General features: G+C 42.4%; 1 protein-coding gene across 1 annotated transcript; it reads right to left on the reverse strand.

Annotated features, from left to right (window-relative positions):
• Positions 1 to 1,163: 1,163 nt before the first annotated feature.
• On the reverse strand, positions 1,164 to 7,130 carry cct3 (chaperonin containing TCP1, subunit 3 (gamma)). The gene is made up of 14 exons (XM_080857411.1): positions 7,053 to 7,130; positions 6,131 to 6,192; positions 5,978 to 6,028; positions 5,803 to 5,865; positions 5,434 to 5,530; positions 5,061 to 5,178; positions 4,536 to 4,722; positions 4,068 to 4,217; positions 3,666 to 3,798; positions 3,481 to 3,562; positions 3,088 to 3,268; positions 2,464 to 2,709; positions 1,868 to 1,999; positions 1,164 to 1,518 (listed from the first exon to the last, which is right to left on the reverse strand). The coding sequence occupies exons 1-14, from the start codon at positions 7,078 to 7,080 to the stop codon at positions 1,429 to 1,431; spliced, it is 1,620 nt and encodes a 539-aa protein (XP_080713537.1). The 5' UTR covers positions 7,081 to 7,130; the 3' UTR covers positions 1,164 to 1,428.
• Between the last annotated feature and the right edge of the window lie 7,820 nt (positions 7,131 to 14,950).

Below are 14,950 nucleotides of genomic sequence, written 5' to 3' on the forward strand. Positions count from 1 at the left end.
GGGTTGTATTTATGAGAAGTACCATGATACCGGTCTAACCATGTCAGAAACGTGGCATTGGGAAGAACATAAACAACCATGAAATGGAGATAAACATCGATCTGCAGACAGCTTCAAACTTAAAATACCCAGTGCGCAAAACACTTCCCCATAAATACTGGACTAAACAGAAAAGAATGTACTTGAGGATTTACCCCTTATCTTCACGTTTCAAAGAAGTATCAGGGGTTATTTGTATCCGAGGGCTATCAAGAGATTCATGAAGTTTGAAGTATCTTTTGTAAGTTAATGTGCCAGAGCTCAAGCACACTCCCTGTTCTCCCAGTAGCTATTAGGAAGTGTTCTCAGTTAGGACTGTCAAAAGAAGTTTTTAAAAACCTGTTTACATTCAGTTCAGTTTACTTTCAATTCAGTTTTTCATCTCTATTTATCATATCACAGTATTCCCTCCCTTTTTGTGAACTGCGCAAACCAATTAAATGGTCATGCTTTTGCACTGGAAATAAAACAACTAAATTCTTCAGTAAAAAAAGTAAGAAAAAAAAAAAAGATTGAGGTAAAACGCAGGCAAAATAAAACTAAACCTAAGAGGAAGTCTCCAACATTGTTGTTAAAGGGGTTGAATTACAGAAAAGACCTAGAATGCAGTTCCAGAACTTGTTTTGTGAATGCGTCATGGGAACTCTCTAGCTTGTATTTTATTTGGTTTATGAATTTTAATAGGTTGAGTTTTACCCCAAAAACTACCTGATAACACCAACCAACACAATTATGAGTGAACCAGTAAACCCACTGTGTGTAGGAGTCAAAGGATAGACGTAGGGTAGTTGTTGTATTACATTACTCTGCATGTTGGTCGCTTAGACTGCATCTTCAATATCCTGCCACAACACTGAAAAACCCTTAACAATGTTAACAGTCCAATGATCCCAGAGATAAATCCATCTGTTTCTATGATTCACAGCACTTTACAGCAAATTGCATTGGGTCAGAAATAATGATGAACAACCCTGTACTGCAAATATGAGGGAGGAAAGAAAGTCAGGAAAATATTTGGTTTTGGTCACGTAACTTTATCACTGGCAGCAAATAAAAAGAAACTGCCATTAAACAGCCATTTTGAATTGAATGCATTTAAACAGCCATGGAGTGAAGTCAGGATGAATATGACAAGGATGTTTATTCACAAGCCAAAGTTTCAGAGAGTCACCAAAAGCCCTTCTAACCAAGTCAGGCTTACATGTAAAAGACTAGCTCAGGGAGACACTGATTGGTTTATCAGAACAAAGAAAAATTGAGGAATACACGCAAGGAGACATATTTTTACACGCTATTTTCTGTCTATACTTCACCCCCTATTCCATCATCGTCATCTTGGCCCAATCCTCCTCACCACGCCACACCTTTGTGTAACCGTATACCCCTCCTCTACTCTGGGGCTCCCATTTGCTCGTCCCCATCCTTCTTTTTCTTGTGCCCAGATACAATGTCATCGATGCGCAGCAGCAAGATGGCCGTCTAAAACAAAGGAAAAGAGAAATGTAGTTCTGGTGATTTAACTCTTGTTTGACCCTTAAAATCTTTTTGAACCAATTAAGGTAAAGAAGATTATGGACCCAACCATTTCCTAAGTAAATGTGCTACCCATTATGCCTTTAACATCATCGTTTAAGCCCCCAAGTGTAGTCAATCTAACTGTAGTTCCATAAATTGCTTCGGGTCTAAAACTTATGTAAAAATAACCTTAATGCCAAATGTTCTTAGTTTCTAGCTGGGCAAGTTCCTGTTTTATGCGTGTGCAGTTAAAAATAAACCCAGGTCCTATGCTCCTTAGTGCCATGAGTAAGGTTCTCATGAGCGGCCTTACCTCCACAGCGGTCTTGTAGGTCTGAGCCTTCACTGCCAGCGGTTCCACGATGCCGAGTTCAGTCATGTCTACGAGGGCGCCCGTGTCACCGTTTACACCCCATGATGCAAAGCCCTCCTGTGTGTGCTTCGCCTGCGGACCACAAAGAACAGTCTGAATCAGACAGGCCCAAAATGCCTTACGGCAGAGTTCAAATTTGAGTCAATCATTTAACACCGTGCAGACAGCTAATAAAGCTATCCGCTGAGGGGCTTTCTTCCCCGGTTAAAAAATAGATTGAAAAATGCAGCTACATTCAAGCATGGACTGTTCAGTTAAAAAGCAAACCTAAAAAAAAATGATATGCAGTACAGGAATGATATAACAAACAGAACCCCCAGATGCACATACAGCACCTCCAATCACAAAAAAGAAAAGTTAGTATTTTTCAGTTGTGTTATCGAATGATATTCGGTTAAATAAGTGGAGCAGTCTTTCAACAATGCGGAAAGTGACTTTTCAAGTAGTGTCAAACGATTCAGGACATGAATAAACACAGACCTCCACTGAGAGCCATGTGTTAATACAGGTGCAAGACTGCTGGGACCCCTTCTTACCCTGAGTGCGGTGAGCACTCGGATAGTGCTGGCCCCGCAGTTCTGGATGAGTGTGCGGGGGATGACCTCCAGGGCCTGGGCCACGGCGCGGTAGGGCCATTGCTCCACCCCTGTAAGGGCCCGTGAGCGCTCCATCAGCTGGTGGGACACGGCCATCTCTACGGCGCCGCCGCCCGGCAGCAGGTAGGGTTCCAGGAGCACGTTCCTGCACACCTGCATGGCGTCCTGCAGGTTCCGCTCCACCTCCTGACCAAAGGGGAAACCAACAGAAGTCAGTCAGTCATGTTGGACATGAACACATTTGACATTACCTGCCGCTATCTGCCAGGCATAATTTTAGATCTGTATGGAGGCAGGGAATAGTGAATAATGGAATCACCTGCACTAGTCTCAACCTGATCAAAGCTCTCAGGCTTAGACTTCGGACAGATAATCAAGAATAAGACAAGATATTTTGGAGCAGGAAAGCATAGCAGAAGGAACAGGTGCAGAGTGCCACTAAAAACACTTTTTGTTATTTTACACTTTACAGATTTTAAACTAGTCAACAATATGACTGCATGATTGATCGATCCTTACGAAGCAACTTGGCCATGATTTAAAAAAACCGCAGCATCGTCTTACCGCAAGGATTTCTTTGCTGGCACCTCGGAGCAGGATTGTGCAGGCTTTCGGGTCTTTGCACTCTGTGACGAAGGTGAAGTACTCGTCTCCGATCTTCTTCACCTCAAAAAGCCCAGCCCCAGTTCCCACGTCCTCCTCACGGAGTTCCTCTGTCCGGCTGGCAATGCGAGCTCCACACGCTCTGAAAACGACAAGCACTTGGTTTTACACTTCAGGATTCACATTGTCTTTACACTATTTGGATAGAACACATCTTTAGAGTACACATCTGTAAAATAACTGTCCTGCGGGACGTGTAATGTTTACAGAGAAAAAGAGATCACAACAAATTACAGATGTGAAATATAGAACTCTTGTTAAAGGACAGCTGCAGAGTGCATGTGCGCTGTTCACCTGGCAATACGGTTGTTGTCGGTCTTCCTCACACGACGAATAGCAGTTATGTTGGCCTTTACCAGGTAGTGCTGAGCCAGGTCTAATACGGAGGAAAGCGAAGATAAAGAATATGATGACAGATTCATTTGTGGTTATTAGATGGGTCTTTGAGATGTTTTCTTTTTGTGAAGGAAAGGCCTTACCAGAAATGCCCTTCTCTGTGAAGATCAGGTCAGGTTTAAGACGAATGATGTCTTCACAGATCTGCTGGATGTACTCTTCCTCCATCTGCAGAATGCGAGCAAAGTCTTCCTCACGTGTGATTTCAATATCAGTCTGGAAAGAGAGAGAAGGGATGAGAACACATAAAGGATGGTTTAGGGAAGTTTATTAACATGGCTTATAAGAATGCCCATATCATTTCACCTACAACAATTAAAGAGTCACAGTGGGAGGTATCCAACTCAAAGTTAAATATAGCATTCATAACTAAATATTTTTCTCTTTTTGAATTTCACACACTGTCAAAATGACACCCCAGCGCGACCTGCTGGCCAAATCCATTTCTATATTTCAAAAGGAATTGCCATATTGGATGCCCATACCTGGCTCTCTCCCTTCTTGTACTCCAAATTGCAGTCGAGGAGAATGATGCGTGGGTTTTTGATTAGGCGACGCATGCGGGGGTGTGTGATATCCTTATTCACCATCACTCCTCTCAGCACACAGGAATCCTCAATAAATCCACCCGGGACCTGGTGTGAAAGAGAACACAAATGCAAAACAGAGTGTCAGTTAATTTTCAAGGAGGACTGAAAGAGAAAAAAAACAGCAACCCTGTACAAACCAAGTGCTCAAACTAATTGTGCAGGCAAACAGATATTTTAAGACATATTTGGAGTACCAACACAAACATATTCAGTGCCTGAAACACTACATGACAAGGTTGAAATAATTCTCGACTAAAATTGTACAATACATTATTATAGTTGCCTTATATAGTTAAGAGCGAAGAGTATAACAATATAGTATTCACACTGTTAAAAACTGTCAAAGCCTGGAATGAGCCACACCTTTTCCACTTTGGCATACTTCTTGATGTCAATTTCCCTGCGGCCTCCCTCAGTCATCTCAACAGTGCGTACAGCGTCCAAGGCAATGTTACAGGCCATATCAGCCCACTGGTTCAGTGCTTTTGTGTTGACAGCAGAGTTGATAATGTTCAGCATCATTTCCCGGTTGTTCACATCCACTGGTGTGCTGTTTAATGCAACACAGAGACCATAACATTACACCACTAAAAAACAGCTCCCAATGCTGTATACGCATTTAACCGACACACATAGATCATCAATGGAAAAACTCAAGAGATCACTAATGTTTTATTATAAGTAGGTAGAGACAGACAGATGGACAAAGGAGCAGCCAGAAAGACAAATAAACAGTCAGCTATACGGGGTGGTGGGGTTTGATACAACATACATATTAAGAACCGAGCTCCACACAGCAATTCAAACAGTCAGTCAAAACCGGATAGATGGATGGGAGATACTTTATTGATCCCGAATAATATTTAGGAATAAGTGACAATGCAATACCTGATCTCTTTGAGCATGCTGAGCATGTCATCCAGAGCTTGTCTATAAGCACTGATGACTATCGTGGGGTGCATCTGCTGCTCCAGAAACTGCTCAGCAACAGAGAGCATCTCACCAGCTATATAGGTACAGAACACATGAGGGACGCATCATTCAGATAAGAACCGAAAATCACAAGCCAAGATACACAGGTCAGTGAGGGCATGCAGACACATATGAATCCAAGTTCAAAAAAGATTCTCAGTGAACACCTTCCATACACAATGTGCTTGTGAATGGACGTGGCCATCAAAACAAACAAAACACAAAACCGTGGTGAAAACAGATGTCAGAAACTTGAAGCCTTTCAGTTAAAAGCAGTCCGGAAGCTTACCTAGAATGATGACTGAGGTAGTACCGTCTCCCACCTCTTCGTCCTGAGTCCGACTGATCTCAATCATAGACTTGGCTGCCGGGTGCTGTACCTGAATCTAAACAGAGGAAAAATGTACATCTTAATCTCCTGTCTAACATCAGCAATAACCATGAGTTCAAGTAAATCAATAGCAGAGCTAACAGACAAACACAGCCCAAATTTAGAATTACTAATACACGTTTGCCAATCTTGGGGTTAAACATTGAAATGCAGATAAGTCACTTAACTATACATCAAGCTGTTAGAGGCATATGCCAACAGAATGCAAGTAATATAAAAATAAATCTGAGAGACTGTCTGCTAAACAAAGTTGTAATGAATACATACCTCTCTGAGAATAGCATTACCGTCATTGGTCATGACAATACCACCCATGGGATCCATAAGCATCTGCCAAAACATACACCAGGATAAGAGACTACACATTAAATACCAAAAATAGTCCAAATATTAGGTTTTTTTAACCTTACGGACTGACAATACAGCTCAACTTAACACAAACCTTCATCATGGCTCTTGGTCCCAAACACGTCCTGATGACGTCAGCTATCATCTAAACATTGCAGAGAATAATGTTAAGTTATTCCTTGAACATACTCAAAACATAAACAAGGGTCTCAAAACTCGACCTCACATTAGAGGACTACAAACTCACCTTAGCTGCGCTAATGTTCCCGGTCTGGACTTTCCGCCCAGACTCTCTCTTCATATTTTGACCTGTACAGAAAAAATAGTTTTAACTCCAGAAACATTTAGTTAGGTGACAATGCTAAAATAAAGAAAAGAAAAAAAAACACGTGCCAAATATTTCGAACTCTTACCGCAGTGAGCTTAATCTAACTACTCGTTACCAAATCACTGACTTTCACTGATTTAACTCACCGAATTGAGTCGATTACCACCCAATCATTATCAATGAATAATTCCACATTCAAAAAGACAAAATAACCACAGCATTTATTCTTTCAGTCAATCATATTAACTGTTAGCTAGTTGCTTAAGCTTGTTAGCTTATGAGCTTAGCAGTCAAGCTACTCAATGTAAGTGTTGGAAAAAATAATGTTCTCTTGCAACCACTTATCATCATTCCAGGGCAAACAAAGCCGTTTCCCCCAGCTAGACTCTCTTTGCAACAAGACAGCTTTCTTCTTTATTATTCTCTTTAACATACGTTAGCCATCACGCTAACTTATACATTTACTTGACAACGCCAAAGCTACCTCACCTCGCCCAACCAGAGTTGTTTCATAGCTGCTAGGATGGCACGAGACTACTTTCCATCTTTGCTTTGAGACAAGCGTACAAGATAGCTGCTCATAGCTAGGGAGTTTCTGCACTAGTTTTACATAGGGCCCATTCAATGCTGACAACTAGCAAACGTTAGCTTTCTTGGCTAGCTTTTGTGACAGCATGTTGGGGATGACAAGGAGAAACAGCTAGCAAGCTAGCCAAGTTAGCTGATGTTCCGCGTGCAAAGTGCGCCACACACACATCAGAGGAAAGAATTAGATCAAAACGTAAAAACTTCATAGATAACAAGAAGGACATTCTGGGAAAAGATTATCCCTGGTACTCACTTAACACGAGAACCGGTCGGCCCATCATTTTTGCAGAGATCAAACTAACCGGCAACCAAAATCTACCACGGTGAAAGAAGGACCTGGAACAATTGTCTAGAAACTAGGCGTTGGCAAGACACACGTACCAATTAGAGCACAGGAACTTGTGATGTACAACAGCGTACGCCAATCACAGACACGAAATCGTAACGTCACTTGCGCCGCTACAAGCGTGACACGGCACGAGCTGTGAATTGCACATCCTCGTCTTTTCGTCAGCTTCAGCAGCTTGCTTCAGAATCAGAATCAGAATTGTACTTATTGCCAAGTAGGTTAACACCTACCTGGAATTTGCTCTGGTGTATAGGTGCATACAGTAAACATAAAACATGAAAACACAATAAATACTACACATAAGAAAAACGTACTACACATAAGAAAGAAACAACAATATATAAGATAAAAAATATATTAATAATACATATAAAAAATTAAGATAACAGTAAAATGCAAAACAGGAGTGCAATGTAAATGTGCAATGTGCAATGTAATGTGTGTTAATGTTAAACAGACTTGAGGCATGGGGGCAGGATAAGAGTTCAAGTCAAGGCCTAGCATCTATGGAACAACTCTGGTTGGGCCTTGTTTATAAGGCCAACTGCATCCGGGAAGAAACTGGTCTTGTGGCGTCAGGTTTTGGTCCTGATGGGCCGCAGCCTCCTGCCGGAGGGAAGTACCTCGAAGAGTTTGTGACCCGGGTGGGAGGGATCGGCTAAAATCTTTCCTGCACCCCTCAGGGTCCTAGAGGCGAACAGGTCCTGTAGAGATGGCAGATTGCATCCCATCACCTTCTCAGCAGAAAGGATGATACGCTGCAGTCTGCCTTTATCATTGGCAGTGGCAGCAGAGTACCAGATGGTAATGGAGGAGGTGAGGATGGACTCGATGATGCAGGTGTAGAAGTGCACCATCATTGTCTTTGGCAGGTTGAACTTCTTCATCTGCTGCAGGAAGTACATCCACTGTGGAGCTCTTTTGGTGAGGGCGGTAATGTTCAGCTACCACTTTAGGTCCTGGGAGATGATGGTGCCCAGGAAGTGGAAGGACTGTGCAGGGCGTCGGTTCTGTAATCATTGGGTCCAGTGATCTTTGCTTTTTTTCTGTGCTTGACTTCATGGCGATCTGTGGCACTGTGAGGATGAGACGGCTTAGGCTGAGTTTACAGACTTGACCTATCTGAGTAATGCAGGGCTCAGAGTTGCACTCCTGTTGGTCTGGTGGCCACAGGTGCTCCTCACAGCCCTCTGGAGACATAACGTAGACAGACAATGCACCTCCCTGCAGGAAGCCACCCATGTTTTTGAGCAATGCAGACACATAGGCACATACAGGATAAAGTCTTGGAGCTGAACACCAGAATATTACAGTCAGTCACTGCAAATACATACATTTCCACCCTTACATTGAACAGTCAGACATGCAATGGATAAATACCTCCATACAAACTTATCTAAAAACTCAGTCTTGCTCCTGCTAATGAGGACCAAAGAAGAATATTTGGTGTGGTCTTCATAACGGGTTACCATTCGGGTAAATGGCACCTCACTTCTGACACAACTCACTGCACTCCAATCTGAAACTGACCTCTGCTGTGTCCCCTGGCCACAAACACTGAGGTAGACACCCTGAAGGGATGAGGGACTATGCTGGTGCACTTGGGTATTTCCTATTGTGCATACAGAAATGATTATAAGCAAAGAGAGAATAGGCGGTGAGAACATTGCTGGACTCTTGCCCACGCAGAAAAACAAACGTATCTCTGCAAGACATGATGATCAGTTATGAGAAACATGTAATAGTCTCACAGATTATAGAAAAAGGTTACACTTTTGCAGTTGTATAGGAGTAGTACATAAACAAAGTTTGCTACATCCATAGATAAAAATAGACCTTAAGACACTTTTTGAGGTATGGTTTTATAGGCAACTAGTTTTGGTACCATTCTCAAATTAATTTTGATAGCATATGGTCATGGACAGATAAACATCTGTGTCTTTCACACTAACCATCCAGGATATGCCCTGTGGCTGGAATACCCTGCAAAAATGGAAAAAAGCTTTCACAGCATGACAGCATGCCAGCTATACTGCAAAAAGACATCATTAAGTGTGTTGGCAAGCTTCTACTTGTGTCAACTGGGCTGTTGGTGGTGTTTGCATGACTTTTAGGTAGTTAGCGTGCTAGTTTTGGAACATAACTCCTTATTGCTGCTTTAAAGCTGGAGCAACATGCCTGACTCCAAGGCCCATTGTACCATTTAATGTAGTTGCTGCATTGCCCACTGTTGCACACTTGACACTTATATCTTATTTTTGCATCCAGTGCATCCGGAAAGTATGTACAGCGCTTCACTTTCCCCACATTTGGTTATGTTACAGCCTACTCATATATAAATTGAGATTTATCTTTATATTGTGTTTGACAAACCTTGCCAATGCCTGCAAGGAATAGGTTGCAAACAAATATTTCTGTCTGCAACCCCTAGGGGGAGCTATAACCAGGCTGTGCCTGAATCTTAATTGTGCTGCTAATCTGGCTCCTAGCTCAACAATATTTTGTCCTGTTTGCCTGAAGAAAAGAAGAAGAGTGGGTGGTGACAGGGCCAATCTTTCTGTGAGAACAAAGGCAGCCAGTACATCATACCACACACGCATACACCACAACACAAGTTTCATTCTTACTAAATTTTTTCAGATGCGTGTTGTGGGCTGTTGTTCAGCAGCAGTGTGCTGGACTGGACTGGTGCAATGAACAGTGACAGTGCAAAGAACACTCCAGTACACAGATGTGGCGTCTCAAATGTGAGGGTGTTTGGCGTTTGCTCTTTTTCGATCATTCCTCTCTGTTGACCCTTTGTCAACAGCTCATTTGGTGTTTTTTCGGCCATTCTTCTCTGTTGGTGGCAGAAAAGGAACATGCCGTCCCTGGGTGGGCTTGAACCACCAACCTTTCGGTTAACAGCCGAACGCGCTAACCAATTGCGCCACAGAGACTGCGTAAGATTGCGGAGGGGCACACGTATTGAACATTCGACCTACGGGCAGACACGCGTTTGCCGTTTGGCCCGTGCGTCGGTCTGCTGTATTAGGTTAACATCCCCGAATAGCCGCAGTAGCCCGGCTAGCTCAGTCGGTAGAGCATGAGACTCTTAATCTCAGGGTCGTGGGTTCGAGCCCCACGTTGGGCGTGGTTTTTTTGCGTTCACAAAAAGTCGTCTATGCCAAGGGCGTACTACTCTTCGAAATAGCACAAGGGGCTTCATGCAAGACTCTGCCTGAGCAGGTGTCTGGTGACGTGATGGAAAGTAACCCTTTTACAGCACAAGCCACTGGAGAATGCGGGCATCGATCATTTGAGCTAATTCCCTTTTGCAGGAACTCAAGTGCCTTGCGACAGAGTAGTTGCAAAATGACTTACTTTTAAGTGGAGACGCTTGCTTAACAATTTTTAATCTTACCACCCATTGCAGCTCGCCATGCATTCTTTAGACGTGAATAACTCTCGACCTGGGCAAGATAGAAGCCCCATTCCAACGCCATGGAATCCTCCAACAGAGGAGATTGGCCAGTCGTGTATTCCTCTAAGGATTACCGGCCAATAGGATTGAAGCATTTTTCTGGGTCCGTGCATTAAATGATTTATTTTAGATTCCCCAAGATAGAGGGTTCTTATCCACATTAAGGTGTTATCGAATGTGAAATATATGAGTAGAAAGCTTTGAAAATACTTGCCGACTAAAAACGAATTACACCCTTCTATGTAATTTTTAAAATCACATTTATAGTAATGCTGAAAATCTGATGGAGCAGTAATTTTACTCTGTTTGTAGAAATGTACTAATATTTTTTAGTTCTTCCCTTTTTCCTGTTTGTCAGTGTGTTTAATTATCATTAATATCCCCTGTACTGCTCAAATTCACTGAACCAGCAGAGTTGGATTCATTCTTATGACACAGAACCTACTGTATTGTTGTAAATGGTATAAGCTGTTTGTCATCATAGTTTTATTGACAACATGTGAAATAATTTATACTTGTACCTGTATTTACATGAATGTTATTTAAGATACATGTTTCAGAAATAATATGGATCATTTAAGGCCAACAATTAAATATAACTGCTTACAATGACAAAGGAAAATGACAAACAAAAAGCTATTAACTATGACAAACTTTCCTTTAAAAAGAAGGAAACTTGATCAAAACGGAGCATCTGCCTGGCTGGCATGATGCATTTGGGTCAGTTAAACATACATTCTAAATCACACAGATAAAAGAAAGTCACATTTATAACAGACAAAATATATGTATCAAATAGGTACGCACGTTTTATACAAATGTGTGGATTATAAAGATTAGCATTTCAGAAATGATATGGAACATTTAAGGCCATCATTCAAATATAACTTTTCACAATGACTAAATGAAAATGGCAAGCATAGACATACATCCCATTGCTCCAAATGACTGTAAACAAGAGAGTACCATGTGTGTGTGTACAAAAAATGTGAATGTGTGCTCTCGCCATGGCTAAGACCTCAGCAGCAGGGGTAGAGCATATTAGATATCTCGAACACAATAAATAAATAAAAGCTCATATCAGTCTCATATCGACTATCAGTCTCATATCGAGACTTGGGCTGTCCACAGGCAAGACAGGTCTTTGTCTGTCTCTCTTCTGTTCTGGCTGGTGCTGCTGATTCTCCTAGATGCCTTCCCCAATTGTCTTAATGGAGTCTTGTGTCAGAGGTGTGGACAGGGTAGGTGCAGGTGGATTGACAATTGCTGGCCCCATACTGACCACAGGAACAGTAGCCGTATTACTCCCCTCTGTTAAAGAGTGCCACAGCTGCTGAGTCTCCAGAAGTTTTCCCTGGCTTGTGTTTAAAGACGAACAAGGTGTAAAGGACTTTTGCCAGGTGCTTCATATAGCTGGGTATCTGCAACCTACTCGAGGGGTGAGTCAAGCTGTTGGGATCTTTGGCAGACCGATGGACCATGTGCAGCAGGCCATCAAACGCATCTTTCATGGGTGGCGTCCAGCATGTGTTGTCCAACACAAAAAAACGTCCACCTGTCTTGGGTGGGGGTCCAGTGCGGGCACTCCTCAACTAGGACCTCAGCCGCAGGGCTCAGCCGCATGTGACGTGGGAGTTCTGGCACAAAAAAAAAATCAATAATCGTTCCTGAGTTAATCATGTTGTACATTATGATATGCTGCAAAAAATGTACATCCAAACTTTATGTTAACTTACCTATCGCTGCTGGAGGTTCCTGGTGGTTGTCTGGCGGCATCTCGTGCTTAAGCAGTGCACCAGCAGAGAGCGGCTGTCCAACGGATTCTTGGAGGCAGACTTCAACTCAGCCATTACAGCTGGATCAAACACAGCAGGGAGGATGACACTGGCTGCTTAAAGTCCTCCAGCCGTTGGTAGTTCCACCGTGCCGCCCCGGTCATGCCCTGGGCCTTGAACAATTCAGTGGCCATCTGCTTTTTTCATGTGCAATGCTAAACTCTTCACACCTGGTTAGGCTGGGGCTATGGAAAAGTAAAATAAACCAGTTATTATTTGTATGGCACTGAAATGAACACAACATTTGATAACTTAAACAGGATAACAGTGTTTTACCCATCAACTAATGATGCCTGCAGCTCAGAAGTTGTATCATAGACTCGTTCTGCATGGGGTCGTCCTAAATTCATCTGACTTTTTCAGGAGAAATCCGAGTGGTCCCTTGTGGAACACAACACTGAATTTTCCTGGGAAGAACAGCACTCCGCATCTTCACCTACCATAAAGTATAAATATGTATTAGGTTTATTTGAAGTCAAGTCAAATGTATTTTTAAAGCACATTTAAAAACAGCTCACGCTGACCAAAGTGCTGTACAATTAAATCACCATAAAATATCAAAACAAATAGAAAACAGAAACAAAACAATTAGATAAAAAAAAATGTTAAATCAAAGACTGCCACACACCCTCCTCGCTGTTAAGATAATGCTTTAAGAAGATACTTGTTAAATAAATAGCCATATTGAAGCCACATTAAATACTGGACTGCCACACACCCTCCTCCAGCTACTGAACATTTGCACTAGACTGTTTCTTTTTTTACTACTGTATTATCCCACTTATAGTGTATTCATATTTATGTACTTATCCTGCTCATAGAGTTTTCACCATACTTGTCTCAGTACTTGTACAATAAAGTTGAATCTAATCTGAAGATGCCTGTTGCGGGTTGACAAATAACTGCCTGGGGCTGTGGTTCAGCAGCAGTGTGCTGGACTGGACTGGGGTCTTGACTTTGATCCCCTCTTCACACCAGAGGCCAGAGGGCAACCCCCAACACCACCGGTTGTCTGTAGCTACATCAAGGGAACTGAAAATATCCATGGGGGACTAACCTTTGTTTGGACACTGGCACTTTAATAAGTGCTTCTCCTTCACATGCATTGACAAGTCTCACAACTTACAAACTGTATCCTATAGAAATGACTGTTTGCAGAAAGAGACAATGGCTCTGCAATGGCTCAACCTTGAGCAACAGTTCACACTCCGGTAAATGACGTGACCGTTATTCAGAGTAAGATACCTTGCCTAAACATGACAACACAGGAGGTGATAAATACATGAATGCAAAAGCCAAATACAGTACATTTCTGTTTCAAAGACTGTATTAACTCAAATGATAAATTGCTTGACATTGCAAGTTTACCAAAATAAGTTGCCTCTCTTACTGTGAAGCACCACCTCAGTCATGGTGATGTAAGGCATGATGAAATTAAGTAATGCTGTCAATCATTTTTTCCCCATGGCCCTCACTCACTGTCAGGATATGTAGACATGATCACATCGCCATGCTCAGTGCTCATTTAAATGGGACAGGATGCTGATGTACCCTTGTCTGTCAGCCTCTTGAATTTTCTTGTTTTTAGTTGAGGGCATCTTCAAGATCCTATACTTTGAGATAATGTTAACAAATGGTTATATGCAATTGCAATTTCACATCACTGCAGTGTGTTATTACATATAAAAAACAAGCAGATTTTTAAATATCTAAACTGTCCCTTCTGCTTCCAAAATGGCTTGCTACCAGAATTTCACCTCAAATTAACACTTAGGCCTACTGCATGCCAGAGTAGTCAAGTCGTGTGTATTAGCCCAGAAATACTAAGATGGGAAAAGGTACTTTTTCTATTCTTTAACTAGTCCTGAGGATGTAATCTGCTGCTGTGGTTGCTATGGGCCTTGGAGACGGGGAGGTCGCCGAAGTGTCTAGGTGGTGGGCAGGTGACTGATTGGCTAATTCTTGATGGCTCGTGAACTCTGCAGACAATCTTGAAACGGCTTTCTGATTGGCCCATTCTTGTTAATTTTCGGTAGCGGACGGATACCTCCATTTGGACCGCGCGGGTCAGTACACAAAGGAGTTTTTGGAGAGCGGAAACGGATGTGTGAATCCAGGTGTCTCACGGAGAACTCAACGTTTTTGTGTGTGAAGGAGTTGGAAAATATATACATAAATCAATCTGGCGGTTGTGCATAATCTGAATTGTGACTGGATCTGAATATAGATAGTTTTGGGAGAATGGAGGGTGAGGAGAAGGAAGATTGGGAGGGGAAATGGAGTTCGGGTTCAGCGCGTGGTAGAAATGAAGGAACGACAAAAAGAACACGGGAGGAAGGGGGAATTGAGGGTAGAGTGGTGCGAAGGAAAGTTGTAGAAGATGAGTATAAGGTGGTTGTGAAGTTCAAGGACGGACATGATATTCAGGCTGTGTCTCTTATTACGTTAACTTTGGCGCTGAAAAAATCAGTTGGGGAGGTGGAACTGGCACAAGTATTACATGA

Source organism: Sprattus sprattus (assembly GCF_963457725.1).
Source record: "Sprattus sprattus genome assembly, chromosome: 19".
In the NCBI taxonomy this organism is placed as follows: domain Eukaryota; kingdom Metazoa; phylum Chordata; class Actinopteri; order Clupeiformes; family Clupeidae; genus Sprattus; species Sprattus sprattus.

Coding starts and splice junctions, on each gene's coding strand:
- cct3 (XM_080857411.1), bottom strand. CDS start 7,080: ATGATGGGCCGACCGGTTCTCGTGTTAA. Junction 5,866..5,977: donor GACCAAGAGCCATGATGAAG/GTTTGTGTTAAG, acceptor ATGTTTTGGCAG/ATGCTTATGGATCCCATGGG. Junction 5,179..5,433: donor TACCTCAGTCATCATTCTAG/GTAAGCTTCCGG, acceptor GTACCTATATAG/CTGGTGAGATGCTCTCTGTT.